Source organism: Talpa europaea (genome assembly GCF_964194135.1).
Source record: "Talpa europaea genome assembly, chromosome: 5".
NCBI lineage: Eukaryota > Metazoa > Chordata > Mammalia > Eulipotyphla > Talpidae > Talpa > Talpa europaea.
This window is the reverse complement of record NC_140071.1, coordinates 103,449,573-103,467,029: the sequence shown is the minus strand read 5'-3', so window position 1 is coordinate 103,467,029 and position 17,457 is coordinate 103,449,573. Positions and strand designations below refer to the sequence as shown.

The 17,457-nt window shown below is 41.3% G+C and overlaps 1 protein-coding gene across 2 annotated transcripts; it reads right to left on the bottom strand.

The window, feature by feature from the left end:
* Positions 1–746: 746 nt before the first annotated feature.
* GRSF1 (G-rich RNA sequence binding factor 1) lies at positions 747–13,484 on the bottom strand (the record flags this gene model as incomplete). 2 transcript variants are annotated; one of them, XM_084234246.1, is made up of 9 exons in its annotated part: positions 13,055–13,484; positions 9,415–9,565; positions 7,738–7,893; positions 7,191–7,334; positions 6,183–6,318; positions 3,996–4,180; positions 2,288–2,409; positions 1,134–1,269; positions 747–796 (listed from the first exon to the last, which is right to left on the bottom strand). In XM_084234246.1, the coding sequence occupies exons 1-9, from the start codon at positions 13,406–13,408 to the stop codon at positions 747–749; spliced, it is 1,434 nt and encodes a 477-aa protein (XP_084090372.1). In that variant the 5' UTR covers positions 13,409–13,484. The 2 variants fall into 2 exon arrangements, with proteins under 2 accessions (XP_084090372.1, XP_084090371.1); XM_084234245.1 differs by having other exon boundaries at positions 9,415–9,568; positions 13,055–13,459.
* Positions 13,485–17,457: the final 3,973 nt, after the last annotated feature.

The following is a 17,457-nucleotide window of genomic DNA, read 5'->3' as shown; positions in this document are numbered from 1 at the left end:
CCCACAGAATACACTGTACATTAGTTATTATAAATTTTTAACATTATAATACTGCAGACTTTATATCCAAAAACAGCTTATGTTAACTATATAGTTCTGGAATGTCCTATTTGCTTTTAAGAAATTATAGTTAAGTGTTTCAAAGAAACATAGCACTACATGTAAAAACAAAAGATAACACATTTTTGGGGGGAAACATTAACACGTAACATTTAATCAAGGGAGCAGACATGAAGACATTTAAAAGATTTGTTACAGGTTAAGTTTACATATACGTCCTAGGACAACCATTTTCATAATACCATTTTGGAATGAGAAAGAATAAGACATTAAATGTATGTATTAATGATATATTTAATTTCAAACATCATTTTATAAATACTTTCAAACTGGAGAAATGTTTAGATTTTATGGAAAGAAAAGTCAATGTATGGCACATTTTCAGTGTATTATGATTACAGCTACCAAAGGTGAAAAAATTGTTTGTAGGCACAGAGCGTGATAAATGTTGCCAATAGTGCAAAAAGATTTTTCATGGTGAAAATACCCAAAACCATGATACAATCATAATGAATTCTATTTCCAGTCATTATATTGATATTTCTATTATCATAATTACTTTTATCTTTATTAAAGAGACTAGTTCCTACCACATCAAAATTAGTGAATTAGTGATTTATCAAATGAAAATAATTTTCACATTCTATGTCTTCAAGTTACCTTATTATCTGGAGTCCCTGGAAGTCTTATTTTCCTTTTGGACATGAATTCAGGAACAATTCAATATACCTATGGTCTAAGAATGAGAGATTCATTTTAAAAAACTGAAATAGCAGACAAAATGTAGCTGTTTTTCTTGTATTTCAAGACAGCAATTCAAACCCTTTGCCCATTCCTTTCCCTAATTAAAAACAACAAAATAATCTAACTTTGCATAAAAATATGCATAATAGATGAATAAATACTTTTTCATCATAATGTAGTGTTCTGTACACTTTACATTTAATCTAATAGTGTTAACAGAGAACAATTCTCCCAAGTAAAATTTCTAGGCAAATTTCAAAACAGAAGCAGGTATTTGTAAGCAAAGAATACACATGAAAACAACCATGAAAACTATAGGTAGCACTTACGAACATGGGATCGATCCTTGAGCATAGCTGCAACAGCATCCTCATGGGTATCGAAGTGCACATCAGCTTCTCCAGTGGCCTTGCCACTGGAGCTGTATTCCATGGTGATTCTAACAGGCTTCAGTGGAGCAAAAAACTAAACAACGGAAATCAAAAGGAACATAATGGTATTATTATCAATTTCTAAAAGTCTGGCGGCTCGACATTTTACTTTCAGACATTGATACATACACCAGATAGAAGTGTTTTTAGGAAATCTCTTTAAACAACAAAGTTAGTCACACATCTACCATCTCTTCCAATAGTTTTCTTAGAACTCAAGATTACATTTCAAGTGTTTACTCAGAAAGAACAAAACACTACAAATACAAATGCTACACAAGTAGTTCTCCAACTTTTTATTAAATGAAGACCATTTTTATTATTCCTCCAACACATATTCTTCCCTGTTTCTAAAAATATTCTTTTAGTTATTACTTCACTTTCTACTGATTTTTACCATTTTTTAATCAGATATGTACCAGACAATCAGTGCCTCATCCATACTACATAAACAAAGCTCCCATACTGAGTGGCTATCATGCCTAACCAAAGCAACAAATGCAATGTTTTATGAAATTGTACAAACTACATTTGTGTGAAAAGATGATTCCTACTAGGCTTTTTGAAATGAAAACTCAGAAGCCCCAATATTAACTGAACACTCTGAATTTGGACCTACCGTAATGAAATCAATAAGGCCTCTGTTTTTATTTTTCATTTTATATAGTATTATAAAATAAAAAATATTTTTAAAGCACATAACTGCCTTGTAACAAATCTTCTTGAGTCTACTGCCTAAACTCAGAAATCAAAGGGTTAAACAAATTTGAAGAAAAATCAAACTTTACTACCTTGAATACTAAGCCTACATAGCATGTTTTTCATCTATGAAATCCTTTTACCCTTTCCTTATTGGAGCTTAAAATGTAGTAAGACCATTCTTCTCAATGAAATAAATGAAACAGGCTTCCACAAACATGGAAGTACCATCTTAGTATCTGTGTCCAAAGATACCCCAGAAATGCTGTTTTCTACCTTCCCCAAATGAATAAAAGTTCAGTGTTAAACTTTTGCTCAAACTTATTAAAACTGAGTATCTTACTGTCACACACATTTATAATATCTTGAGCATTGGCTTGGAAAGGCAATCCTCTCATGTGAACAAAATGTAGTGAAGATGTAGTTCCAAAATCAACTGTCTCTGGAAGCTTTTCTGATACCTCCTTAGGCAATTCTGGGAGATGGAATAAAAAGCACTGTCAAGAACAGAAAGCTTCAAGAGTTATTAACATTATAAGGTATGACATTTATGCCAAAATTCTCAATTCCACTTGAACCATTAAGCAAGGACTTTAATATTAAAAGCCAAAATGGGGGCCTCCCTGGCAGTGTGCAAGGGATTAAGCATCAGCACAATGAAGCAATCCGCAGCTACTGCAGCAAGCGTTTGATCCCCAACCAGGGAGCTGACCCACATGGCGTAGCAGAGCTCTCCTGTATTGCCTGCTGCTCCCCTCAACAGTGTATTTCATCAGTCTGCCTGTTCTGTTCCCCACTCTATCTCTATTGAATCCTCTCACCCTGCCCCCCTGCACCTCTGGCCTACACCCAGGTTCTTGTATGCATACATAAATAAATCTTAAAAAATAAAAGCCAAAATTATATGAAAATTTCTCCGACTTAACAAATATCATCACCTGAACACCCATAAGCATTTAGTGCCTCAAACCATTACGGATTAAGAACCACTGTGGATTAAGAAATGATTACAAATGAAATCATAAAAGGTGAAAGGAACTTTTCGTGTTGTAGGCACTAACAAAAAAAAATTCCCAGAATAAATCCTAGGACACGTTAAAAAGGATTTATCAAACTTCAAATTAGATTCAAAGAATCAAAGGAATAACTGAATATATAACAAAACTCCTTACTTTAGCAAACATTTGTGCTCTCTACCCACATCTTTCCTAACTAGTTTAAATGTTGATTTTTTTTTTTTTAGATTTTATTTATATGCATACAAGAGCTGGGGTGTAGGCCAGAGGTGTAGGAAGTGAGGATTCACCACAGAGTGGAAAGCAGAACAGGCAGATCAACTGAAATACACTGCTGAGGGGAGCAGTAGGTGAGACAGGAGAGATCTGCTGCACCATATGGGTTAGCTCCCTGGCAGGGGATAGAACTCATGATGCAGTGGCTCCAATACCTTCCCAGTGCTAAGACTTAACCCCTTGCACCATCAGGGAGGCCGTAAATGTTGGTATTTTACTTCCTTTCATATTTGTATCACCCAGCTTTGGATTAAAAAACCTATAAAAATGTTTAAATTTCAAAAACCCCATGAGGGGGCCTCCCTGGTGGTACAGGGGTTAAAGTATCAGCACTATCAAGCTATCATTAGCCAGTGCAGCGTAAGTTCAATCCCTGACCAGGGGAGCTAACCCACATTGCATAGCAGACCTCTCCTGTCTTTCCTGCTGCTCCCCACAGCAGTGTATTTCAGTTGGTCTGCCTGTTGTGCTCCCCACTCTGTCTCTGGTGAATCTTCTCACCCTCTCCCCCTTGCACCTCTGGCCTACACCCCAGTTCTTACATGCATAAATAAATAAAATCTAGGGGAAAAAACCAATAAACCCAGTGAAATAATTAAGCCCTTCTGCATATATTCAAAGTAATACTACAAAGAAACTAAAACTTTAACTTAATTTCCTTATCCTAAAATCTTATGATTTCATAAAAGATGATCATAAGAAATAATCTAGTACAAGTCAAAATATACTAGATAAACTCAGTCAGTCTCAATAAGTGGCAGGTCCTTACCTATTTCCTTTTCACTTTCAAAAGCTGTTGTGGGCCTAATATCTTCATTTACTTCATGTTCTTCAAATAGCATTTCTGGTTCAGTTATATATTTAGCAGTAGGAGAAGATAACATTTTCTTTCCTTTATGAGAACCAACATGTGTTCGAACTTCATTTCTTCTGCTTGGAAATATCTCTATGTATCTATGTCAAAGCAAAAATAAACAGGCAGAATGGTATACAGTATTTTTACATTGAAGTCTTTTTAAAAGTGGAGATAAAGTATTTCCAAAAGTTTATAAACACAGTTATCCACACATAACAGGTTCAGGGATGCAGCCCATGAAAAAGTACACTCAACACAATAGTCACTGATTTACTTTGCCTCCCACCCTAAGACAACAGTTTTCTTCATATATAATTTAACAATACAAGGGGCTTCCTTGGCGAGGTAGGAGTTAAAGACAGTACTATCAAGCTACTGCCAGCCACTGAAGAACAAGTTTGATCCCCAGCCAGGGAGTAACCCACATGGCAAACCAGACCTCTCCTACCTCGCCTGCTGCTCCTCTCAGCAGTGTGTTTCAGCAGATCTGCTTGTTCCGCTCCCCACTCTCTCTGGTGAACCCCCTCACTTCCCGCACCTCTGGTTTACACCCCAGTTCTTGCATGCATAAATAAATAAATCTTTGAAAAAAATGAACAATACTTTCTACCCTGTTTTGTTTCATGAAACTATTATATTATGAATTAGCTGGTGTACTGTGTTTTGGTTAACAATTTCTTGAAGTCTTATAATTCAATTCTGTGAGAATTAATCACAGATGTACAAGATATTAAAAGCCAACAAATGTATGAAGAGCGAACTTGCTGTAGAACGTCACAAAGAATCTAATGAGAATTCATGAACTAAATAAGAATTCTGACTTGGATTTACAGTGACCACAGGACTAAATTAAACCCAAGATTTTATAACCAATTTTCTTTCCTCAACATTGCTTCCCCAAACTAGGCTATTAAAACTTGAATTGTAAAAATCATTTGCATTTACAGGATTATAAAGATGAGAAGGACACCACTTCTTAATTTATTGAAGATATTCATTCACTGCCTTAATGCTCACACATAAAAATCAATGTGTTCCAAAAGATAATACAAGAAGATTAGTGCTAAAAGAAAACAGGAGAGGCAGAAAGTATGTTTTGTGCATACTTTTCTCATTAAAAAAAAAAATAAAGACCTTTGGACCAATTCTGAAATACAATGGCTTTGGGTGGATTTTTGTTTTGCATTCTTATGTGGTGTGATATGCTGTATACAGCACTGCCTATTTTAAAATGTTAATCAAGAATTTAGCTCTAACTTCCAGCTTTTAGAAAATAATAGAGAATAAAAAGGAACAAATGACACCATAAGATAAATATAGAGCATAAAACACTGTACAGCACAACTGACCTGATTTCTTCAAATGACGATTGCATTTAAAAAGGAGAAAATAAAAAAATAAAGAAGGGGGCCTCCCTGGTGGTGCAAGGGATTAAGCACTGCACTACCAAGCAATCCGCAGCCTCCGCAGCACGAGTTCAATCCTCGGCCGGCCAGGGAGCAACCCACATGGCTTAGCAGACCTCTCCTGTCTCAACCGCTGTTCCCCTCAGCAGTTTATTTCAGTCAGTCTGCCTGTTCTGTTCCCCACTCTGTTTCTGGTGAATCCTCTCACCCCCTGCATCTCTGGCCTGTACCCCAGCTCTTGTATGCATATAAATAAATCTTTAAAAAAAAAAAAATAAAATAAAATAAAGGAGATGGGGATTTGCTCTAGTTTAACAGAACTGGAAATAACAATCAAATATCGTGTGGGTGAGCCCTGTCTGTATTGTGGTTCAAACAAACCGACTGTACAAATACAGTTTTGGTTTAACTGTGAAAATGTGATTATAAACTATTAGATTAATAAATTACTGCCAATTTTGCTTGATGTAGTAATACCGAAATCATGTAAGAAAAATGTCTTTTTTAAACATGTACCAAAAAATTACATTCACAAAAATAACTTAGTAATTTGTTAGTGTGAGTGATGGGTACTTGACAGCTCTCACACTATTCTCTCTACTTTTCTGTGCTTAGGTAATTTTACATTCATAACCGTGTTCACCAAAATACGCAATATTGATATTTTTGCATCATTAGTGTGTACTTCACTCACCGGTTACCAATTTCTTCCCTGTGTTTCAATAGGGCTTGATTGGCCATTTCTGGTTCTTCAAACTGCACATACGCTTCTCCTGTTTTTCTTCTCCCTCTATAATCCATAACAAAAGTAATATCTACTATATTCAGTCCTGGGACAGCAAAAAATAATCAACAAATTAATGATGCTAGCAGGAATTATTTATCCTCAAAATTAACACACACACATACTGGTAAGTCTTCTATTTTATTAATAAAAATTTGGAGCTGTTTTGCCAATCCCAAAGTAGTCAAAAGCTACTAACACCCAGATATCTATATTTCAAGAATAGCTAATCTAAAGCACAATTCTCTCTTTTTTGGTCATCAATTACATAGTAAGAGACAACATAGATTTAAACTAACATCAATACTAATGGTGCACATTTTACTGCTAGGAATTAGATGATAATGCTTTTAAATCATATAAAAGCTTTTGGCTTAGACAATAAATATGATCACTCTTATGACACAATATTTTCTTCTTCAAATGTAAAATAATCCCACAGGATGGGGCCTCCCTGGTGGTACAATGGGTTAAGTGTCAGCACTATGAAGCTGTCCACAGCTACTGCAGCACGAGTTCGATCCCCAGCTAGGGAGGTGACCCATATGGCGTAACAGACCTCTCCTGACTCACCCCCTGCTCTCCTCAACATTTATTTCATCTACCTGTTCTGTCTCTGGTGAATCCTCTCACTCCCAGCACCTCTGCCGACACCCTAGCTCTTGTATGCATAAGTAAATAAATCTTTAAAAAAATAAAATAATCCCACAGGAAATCATTTTGAAATCTGACCCTTAAAGATAAGCCTAAGTCAAAACACTTTACATAAACTATAAACATCAGAAATCCAAGTGAAGAGTTCTTCCCTTAAGGAACTTAATAAAACTGCATACTATTACCTAGGAAAACAGTCATCTTATAAGGAGACAATGGAGTTACAAAAAAAGAGGCTCCAAACATAATATAACTGAATAGCACCTGCAAAGAAGTCTACGATGTCTTTCTCATTGCAACTATAAGGAAGTCCTCGCAAACGAACCACGCCATCATTCACCACAGGTGAAGATTTGACCTGCAGGCTCTTCATTAAGGCATCTACATCTTCATTATTTATCTCATATACTATAAAGAAAAGTACAAAAGATATGTGGCATATACATAACAAAGGGGCTTTTATGCAAAATGAACCACATTACCACTTGGTGGTACCCAAGAATTTAAACTATTATTTTACATACTATTAACTTTATGTACTACTATGGAAAAAAATAACGACATTTATTGGATATTTATTCTGTGCCTGTTATATCTCATTTAAAAACTATAACTTGTGAGATTAAACTTGGTCAGCATACTCATTTGTAGGTAAGAAACTAAGATTATCTCTGCACTTCATTTTCACACCCAGTAAAAGGGTATATTCATAATACTTAACCACTTCACCAATAGGATCAAATAAAACAATGTTCACAAAGTATAAAGCTAATGTAATGATCCAAAAAAACTAGAGTATGACTTCATGTACCTTCCACATACCGCTGCCCCATGTACATCCGATGCTTTTCTAAGGCCTTTTGTACATCCTGGTCTGACTCCATTTCAATTAAGGCATCACCCCTTCGTTTCCCATCTCTATTTAAAAGGAAGTGTATTCCATTCTCACCATTGCGGATTCTGCAGTCTAAAAGTAAAATTAGTTAAAATCAGAAATCAAACTTTCAGCTCAATTATTCAAGTCATTAGAATGCAACCTTCCAACAAAACAAAGCAAGAACCAAAATGCCTGTCATGTTCCTTATGAAAAAAGCCCATCACCAAAGCTACCCAAATGTTAATATGTGTAGGTTTATAGGTCCCAAGTGAAAAAGATAAATCACAGCAACTGTTAAGTCAACTGAGAAATTAAAATGATTAGGTTTGGGACTCCCTGATGGTGCAAGGGGTTAAGCACCCCACTATGAAGCAATCGCCAGCCTCTGCAGCAAGAGTTCAATTCCCTGGCCGGCCAGGGGAACAACCCATATGGCACAGCAGACCTCTTCTGTCTTGGCCACTGCTCCCCTCAGCAGTGTATTACAGTCCATCTGCCTGTTCTGCTCCCCACTCTGTCTCTGGTGAATCCTCTCACCCTCCACACATCTGGCCTGTATCCCGGTTCTGGTATGTATAAATAAATAAATCTTTTTAAAAAGAGAGCAATCTAGCACTATAAAAAAAAATGATTAGGTTTATGCTGTCCTCCTTTTTTACAATTATAACCACAAGGACTCTAAAATCTCTCCTACAAGAATAATTTTATACCATAATTTAACATCGTCCCCTTTTCATTACCAAAGAAAGACATCCCTATATGGTATACGTCTTATAATGGAAGTAAGGTGACGTAAGTGGTTTTATAAAATAGATGACCCACAGAATGCAATGCACGTTAAGGTACTTGAAATACTGTTACACTGGTTCACAACATTTAAGGTGGTGTATTCTAAAAGTCTCATAGAAAAATAAAAATCATGGTCAGAAACTGAAAAACTAACCACAGATTCTCAAACTTCACAAACCATTATTGAGAGATTTTGATCACTTGTTATGAAGCGATCTTGTATTCCAAATGTTTATATTATATAAAGAGCTATTCAACCCCCTATTTCTATTAAGATACTTGGCTTTTTCATGAATACCATTAAAACTTCAACAAAAACTAGTTCTAACATTAAATACTTTTGTTACATTCAACGTCTTTAAACCTGATATACATATCATGAACGGTACACATGGTGTCACACGGTGTAGTAAGTCAGAATGAGACAATTTCTAGTCATCAGACAGAATGTCTATAGCAAGCCTAACTTGAAATTTGTGTGATTACCTTCTACTCTGACAAAAGTACACATTTAAAATACACAATAGGGCCTCCCTGGTGGTGCAAGGGGTTAGGCATCAGCCATAGATATGGAGCAGTCTGCAACTACTGTAGCAAGGGTTCAATCACTGGACAAGGAGGTGACCCACGTGGTGCAGCAGAGCTCCCCTGCCTTGCCCTCTGCTCCCCTCAGCAGTGTATTTCAGTGGATCTACCTGTTCTGCTCCCTACTGTCTCTAGTGAATCCTCTCACCCCCCTGCGCCTCCGGCCTGCACCCCAACTCTTATATGGATGAGTGGATAAATCTTTAAAAAATAATAAAATACACTATAAAAAAATACCTGAGAAAAAGTTGAGCACATCTTCTACAGTGCAGGACCACGGTAATCCTTGAGCTCGAATGAGATATACATCATCCACTTCTCCTAGCTTAGCTGGAGTCACTTCATATTCAGGGAGAGGTGGAAGGTCTTCCAGGTAGGTAGTTTTAGACTCCTTCCAAGAAAAAAGAAATGTAAAAATATTTCTCTGTTAAACTTAGATATATTTATTGCTACAAACTAAAGCTCTAGATGTTATTTTCAGAGGACAGTTTCAGAGGCAAGAAGTTCTGGCTTAAAACTGTACAGTTTAGGGACTTCCCTGGTGGCGCAAGGGTTAAGACGCAGCACTATTAATCTGTCCGAAGTCACTGCAGCATGAGTTGGATCGCCGGCCTGGGGGTTGACCCACATGGCACAGCAGACCTCTCCTATTTCGCCCGCTGCTCCCCTCTGCAGTGTATTTCAGTCAGTGTGCCTGTTCTATTCCCCACTCTAGTGAATCCTCTCATCCCCCCACACACACCTCTGACCGGGGTCCCAGTTCTTATATGCATAAATAAATCTTTAAAAAAAAAACTGTACAGTTTAAGCAATAAGCAAGTATATCCTAATGAGTTCATGGCCATACAAATTTTTTCAGGGCTTGTTTTTATTTATTTATTAGATTTTATTTATTAATTTATACAAGCACTGGGTACAGTCAGAAGTGCGGGGGGTGAGAGAATTCACCAGAGCCAGAGCGGGGAGCAGAACAGGCAGAAGGACTGAAATACACTGCTGAGGAGAGCAGTGGGCGAGGCAGGAAGAGGTCTGCACACCATGTGGGACCCTCGCTGGTGGCCGGGGATCGAACTGGCGCTGCAGAGGCTGCCGGCAGCTTCACAGCCCAGCGCTCAACCATTGCACCACCGCACCACTGTACCACCGCACCACCAGGGGAGGCCCCAGGGCTTGTTTTTAAATTCATCAGTAGCAAATCACACCTAGTTATAGTGTTTTAGTTAAGACAGGACAAGAGGAATCCCTGCAATTGCATAAATATGTGAGTACCTCCTAATCACAGTGTGCCATTTTAGGTCCTCATCTCCAAAAGCTTACCATCCAAAAAGAGAAGCACACAGAAAAATACTTTCAGTGTTATAATTAAGATACTTTAAAATTCAAAACACAACATTAACAGAAAAGGAATCCTTTCTGATATGAGATAGGCCTTGAAAGAGAATTCTGACAGCAGTAATGGACAGTGTTCAGTTTGAGAGGTGAGGGAAATAAACAGTAAAAAAAAGCCACTTGCGGGCCTCCTTGGCGCAGCGGTTGAGCGCTGGGCTGCGAAGCTGCCTGCAGCCTCTGCAGCACTGGTTCGATCCCTGGCGGCCTGCGAGGGTCCCACATGGTGCAAAGACCTCTCCTGCCGCACCCGCTATTCCCCTCAGCAGTGTACTTAGGTCCTTCTGCCTGTTCTGCTCCCCGCTCTGGCTCTGGTGAATTCTTTCACCCTCCTGCACTTCTGACTATACCCAGTGTTTGTATGCCACTTGCAAAACAGCAATAATCCTATTTAACGAAACTGCATCATACAACTAGGAGCAAAAAAAAAAAAAAAGAAGAAGAAGAAGAAGAAAAGGGCAAAAGGGACTTGGTACCATACAGCAGATAACCTGGAGTGGTAAGGTCAATATAGGCAAAGGGAGTTCTTTAATAAAACATTTAAGAGTAAGTAAATCAAGTCAGCAGGAAGCATGGAAAGATGAGTCAACCTGTCTGTCAACTGTATAGGTGGTGGATCATATAATAGGCATTAATATGAGGTAACAGGAGCCTGAGATATACCTATTTTAGGGCCTCCCTGGTGGCGCAAGGGGTTAAGACACAACCTATGAAGCTGTCCGCAGCCAGTGCAGCACGAGTTCGATCCCCAGCCAGCAGGGAGCTACCCACATGGTGCAGCAGACCTCTCCTGTCTCACCACTGCTTCCCTCAGCAGTGTATTTCAGTCAATCTGCCTGTTCTGCTCCCCACTCTCTCTGGTGAATTCTCTCACTCTCCCGCACATCTGGCCTACACCCCGTTTCTTGTATAAATAAATAAATAAATCTTTTTTTTTTTTTAAGAAAAACCTCTATTTTATAAGACAAAGAAAAAACTGGAACTTACTAAGAGTCCAGAAACCATAACCAGGAGAGACAAATAGGTGTTTGAAGAACTGCACTCTATGTTAAGAACAGCGATTCTTTTGTACCATCCCATTGTTTACATGACTTTTGTCTAATTTTAAAGAGTCAATGGTAAAAGTAAACCTCTAGCTGAGGTCTAATACATATTTAATAAGAATGCAACAAGCACTGCATTATCAACATGGGGAGACAACTTAGGCTTTAACTCAAGCCTTCTAATGGGCTAAGGACAAAGACACTCCTTTCCTTGTGTTCCCAAACGCCATGAAAACTTACACAAAATTTTAAGAAATCAATGATAAATGTAAGCACGGTGTCTAACACTAGTAGAGACTCAACGGAAATCATTATAATCAATTTCAAAGAAAAAAAATCAGCCAAAGAAAATAGTCTGTTCACAAAGGCTTATTAGAGACAGTTTATGGTGTTTTTTTTTTTTAAATAAAACTAACATTCCCCATTTTCCCAAAATTCCACAAGCATCACTGATTTTATAGAAAAAGACAGCAGAAAGTAATGGGCCTGGATCTAAATCAATGAGCTCAGACACTGACGAATCTAAGTAACGCTGATGAGGCTCCCAGTTTCCACGAATTCAAGGAGAAGCACAAACTGAATTCGGATAAATATGACCCCAGGCATCAAGGACTCGGCAGTCAGAAAGTACACTTGACACTTCCCAGATGCCGCGTAACAAGCTGAAAAGAAAGCTTCCTACAGAAACAAAATATTTGCAATGAGTCCTTAAAGCATACGTTGGCTGTTTTTCCAAAAGGAGGAAAACACTGTAGATTCTCTCCGGGGTGCCCAAATTGTGGCCTCAGGTCTAAACACACCATTCCCTTCCCCCCGTCCCCCAATATTCAGTCTCCAAACTGTCCTCCCCGTCAGCGGCCACCCATGGCCCTGAAGGACCTTCTGTCAAAGCCAAGTGGAGGTGCAAAGGTGACCTTCAGTGAGCCGGGGCCGGCCGCCTTCCCCGGGCACCACAGACGGGGCGGGGGCGGGCGCGCCTCACCGCCCCCCGCGCCAGGCCCCGCCACCGGCCGCGCGAACCCTCTCAGCAGCCGGCCGCGCGGCGCCCCCGGGGCCGCCCAGGCCTCGGGCTCGGACTGCAATGAAACTCCCCCCCATCCGCCGGGTCCGGCCTCCCAACTTCACAACCAGCAGGCGGAAAGCGACAGAGACGCGGGGTGGGGGCGTCCACACCCTCTCAGAACCTACCATGGGCCGGCGGGAAACAAGGCCTCACATTCACCCCCAGCCACACTTACACTGCCCAACCGACCCGACACTCGCGGGGAGAACAAAACAAGGAGAAAACCCGAGGCCTGAGAGCGCGTCCCTTGTTCCGGGGCCCAATAGGAGCACTGGACGGGCGAGGGGAGGGGGTGTGCGGCGCTGCCGCGGGTCCCCGAGCGCGCGCGCGAGGAGCACGCGGAGGGGAGCGCGAGCGCGCGCGCGGCCTCCCGGCGCCCACGTACCTGGCCGTAGCCCCGCGCCGGGCCCGCGGCCGCCGCCAGCGACTGCGGCAGCAGAGGGGGGCGCAGGGCCGGGTAGGAGGCGGCGGCCGCGGCTGCGGCGGAGGCGGCCGTGGGGGGAGGCCCCGCCAGTCTCCCGGCGGGCGCAGGCCCGGCGTGGAGGCCCCGCGTCTGGGAGGCCGCGGCTGCGGCGGCTCCGAGCAGCAGCAGCAAGCGGCGACGTCCCGAGACGCCCGAGGGGAAGGAGCCGGCGGCCGAGTAGAAGGGCAGGCAGGCGGCGCCGGTGCGCCGGCAGCTGCTGCAGTTGCAGCCACAACCCCGGAGCAGCGCCCCGAGCACCCAGCGCGTCCCGGCCATGGACTCCGGAGGCGGCGCGGGGCCTGCTGATGGCTGCGGCTGCAGCGCGAGCGGAGAGGAAGCGGAATCCAGGGCCGGGGAGGGGGCGCCAGGCACATGCGCCGCGGGCACCCCGGGCCGCGGCGAGTTGGAAGGAGGCGGAGGGGAGCGCCCTGCCCCGCCCGGTCCCCGCCCTCAGGGCGGCGCGGCCGGGGGATGGGCGGGGCCGGCGGGCGCGGGAGCGACCTCCTCGCTGGTTTTCATTTTTTTTTAAAGATTTATTCATTTCTGCATACAAGAGCTGGGGTACAGGCCAGAGATGGGGGGCGGGAGATGTGAGAGGATTCACCAGAGACAGAGTGGGGAGCAGAACAGGTGGATTGACTGAAATACACTGCTGAGGGGAGCAGCAGGCGAGACAGGAGAGGTCTGCTGTGCCATGTGGGTAGCTCCCTGGCCGGCCAGAGATCGAACTTGTGCTGCAGAGGCTGCAGAGTGCTTCATAGTGCGGTGCTTAAGCCTTGTGCCACCAGGGAGGCCCTCCTGGCTGTTTTTTATTCTGACTGGAAACTGAGGCCGGTGGCAGGTGAGGTGTGCGCCTTCTTGGCCTGGGCAGGAGACTTGAAACACCTGTCTGCCGACGCCTGGCACTGTCCCCGGACGCACCTGACTTGAGAGCCTAAAGGGCCATTTGTGGTTGTGAAGAGACGTTGGAATATTATCGGAGGAGGTTTACTAACACTTTCACCCATCCACCTTGAGATCTGTTCCGAAGCCAACTTTCTTTGTTTCATTTTTTTTTTAAGATTTATTTATTTATGCATATAAGAGCTGGGGTACAGGCCAGAGGTGTTGGGGGTGAGAGGATTCACCAGAGATAGAGTGGGGAACAGAACGGAAAGATTGACTGAAATACACTACCGAGGAGAGCCTGCTGCACCATGTGGGTAACTCCCTGGCTGGGAGCCCGTGCTGCAGTGGCTGCTGATAGCTTCATAGTGCTGTGTCTTAACCCCTTGCGCCGCCAGGGAGGCTCAACTCTGTTTTAAAGTGAAATACATAGATGCTTATTATATGTTGACAGTGTTTGTAACAAGAGATTAAAGCCTTTCCTATTAAGACAGCACAGCCACAGGTAGACAAGCAGGGGTGTGCACAAGAAATGATTATGCAATATTCATCCTTGGCCAGGACTTTTTGTGTGGAAAATCTCAAAAATAGAAAAGAGTAGTATAAGAAAATTTTAGAATTTAAAAATTATCACATATTTCAATCTTCATCTATCCCCACACCATATCTCAAACTTTTTTTTCTTTTCTGGACTATTTTAAAGCAAACCACAAGAGTCCTGTCAACACCCTTTGCATATTCATATTTAACGGATAAGAACTTACCAAAAAAAAACCACCATGACACACAGATTAGTTATTTTGAAGTATTTAAGGTTGTGTTTAAGGTGTGAATTGTTTACTCTGACCAACTTTTAGGGAAAAGGAAGTTCAGTGTTTCCCAGAAAATCCAAAAGAGCAAAAACTAGGAAAATACCTTATTGATTTGACTAGATGGACATGGAGAATTAAAATAAAGAGCACCTACTCATCTGCAATATTTAGTAATCCTAAAGATTTTTTTTCCTTAAATCTCCCTTTCTAGAAGGAAAATGGTTTAGCCCTTAATAGCAGATTACTACTATAAGTAACCATTTGTGTGGCCTCTTCCCTGGTGGCACAGGGGTTAAGTCTCAGCACTATGAAGCTATCACCAACCACTGCAACAAGAGTTCCATTCCCCGCCAGGGAGCTAACCCATATGGCACAGTAGACCTCTCCTATCTCACCCGCTGCTCCCTCTCAGCAGTGAATTTCAGTCATTCTGCCTGTTCTGCTCCCCAGTCTGTCTTTGGTGAATCCTTTCACCCCACCCCACTCTGCCCTACACCCCAGCTCTTGTATGCATAAATAAATAAAATAAATCTTTTAAAAAAAAAAACATTTGTAGCATGTTGGGAATTCTAGCAATCTTTACTGTTGCATTCATTTTCTTAATAGCAGAAGCCATAGCCCATACTGTGTAAATCTGCATATATTAGAATGAAATCTTACAGGTTATAATCAGGAGTGACACCTCACCATTAAAATAGAAAGCTTTCATTTTTACTTAGTGGAAGTTGGGAGAATATAATCAAGAAAAGAAACTACTTTTGAACAATTATTCATTCACCTAGAAAACATTCATTAAGTGCTTTTTGTGTTCTAGGTACTGTACGATGTATGCCCTGTGCATACCTTATAATAATAAGCTTACAGACTAAATGTCAAAGTGTGATTTTTTTTTTTTAGATTTATTTATTTATACAAGAACTGTGGTACAGGCCAAAGGCATGGGAGGGTGAGAGGATTCACCAGAGACAGAATGGGGAGCAGAACAGGCAAATGGACCAAAGACACTGCTGAGGGGACCAGTGGGCAAAAAAGGAGAGGTCTGCAGTGCTAAGTGGGTATCTCCCTGTGGAGATACCCAGGCTGCTGACAGCCTCACAGCACCGCACTCAACCCACTGCGCCACCCGGGAGGCCCCAAAGTGTTTTGTGTGTTTGTGTGTATACACATTTATATGTGACTAGGTTTTATATATACACACACACACACACACACACACACGTGTGTGTGTGTGTGTGTGTGTGTGTGTGTGTCCGTGTATGAGGCTAGGTTATGGAAAGAATAGCAACTTTTATAAATTTTAACTTTAGGATACACCAAGTTTTAAAAGTTGTGTTACTAAATATTGTAAACTCAAACAACTGCTTTTAACCCTCATTAGTGTTAATTAAACTTTTATTATGGAAATAAAAAGACTACTAGACAAATTTACATTGAGAGACTTTTTTGACTAAGGTGATGACAGTGGAGATAAGAGGGGAAGTTTGAGAGATTTTGTTGTAGAATCAATAGAACTTGAAGCTACATTAGAGGGATTTTCTGTTATTTTAGTGTTATCTGGAGTTGCGAACGGTGGACGGAGATGACATTTCATCCCTGGGGAAGGTTAGAATTAAATATAAATGTATTGGAAGCAAATTAAACCCCACATTGTGTTAAATTTACTTTCTGTTAGGCCAAAGAAACCTGCCCTAGACCTATTCATTTCGAAATTGTCAGTATAAATGAAGCCACTGCTTTGGATGAGAGTGCTAGGACCAAGTCTTAGAGTAAGAAGAAGAGGCTTAGAAACAAGTCTTGAAGTACTATAACATTTAATGTTCTGTAGAATAAAGTGAACTTGCAAGGAGAAAGAGAGGAAGGAACAAGAATAGCCTTATTTACCACTATAAATAACCGTTAAATAACTTACTCTTACTCCAATAGAGTGTTTCTGTAGGAAAGAAGGGAGTATTCAACAGTGTCAAGTCCTTACTAAAATTCATAGTTAGGGGCCTCCCCAGTGGCACAGGGGTTAAAGCAGTGCTATAAAGCTATTGCCAGCCAGCCACTGTAGCCTGAGTTCAATTCCCAGGCCAGCCAGGGAGGTGACCCACATGGCACAGCAGACCTCTCCTCTCTCGACTGCTGCTCCCCTCAGCAGTGTATTTCAGTCCATCTGCCTGTTCTGCTCCCCAATCTATCTTTGGTGAATCCTCTCACACACACCCCCACTTCTGGCCTACACCCCACCTCTTGTATGCATAAATAATAAATCTTAAAAAAAAATCTTACTTCCACATCAAGTGAGATGAGAACAGGAAAAAAGCACCTTGGATTTAGTGATGTGGGAAGTAACCTTATCTAACACAATTGTTTGCGGTAATAATGGCAGAAACCAGAATAAAACAGATGTGAGGAAGTGGAAATTGAACAACAAAACTTGAGGTTTTATGTGAAAAATGGATAAGACAATATAGCTCCAAAATGGGTTTTGTTTTCCATTGGATTAAATCAGGTGAAATTAGAGCATTTGAAATGGTGTTGGGAAAGGATTCAGTTGATAAGGAAAAGGAGTAACCAGTTAAAAAAGAGGATTAGGGGCCTCCCTGGTGGCGCAGCGGTTGAGCGCTGGGTTGCGAAGCTGCCCGC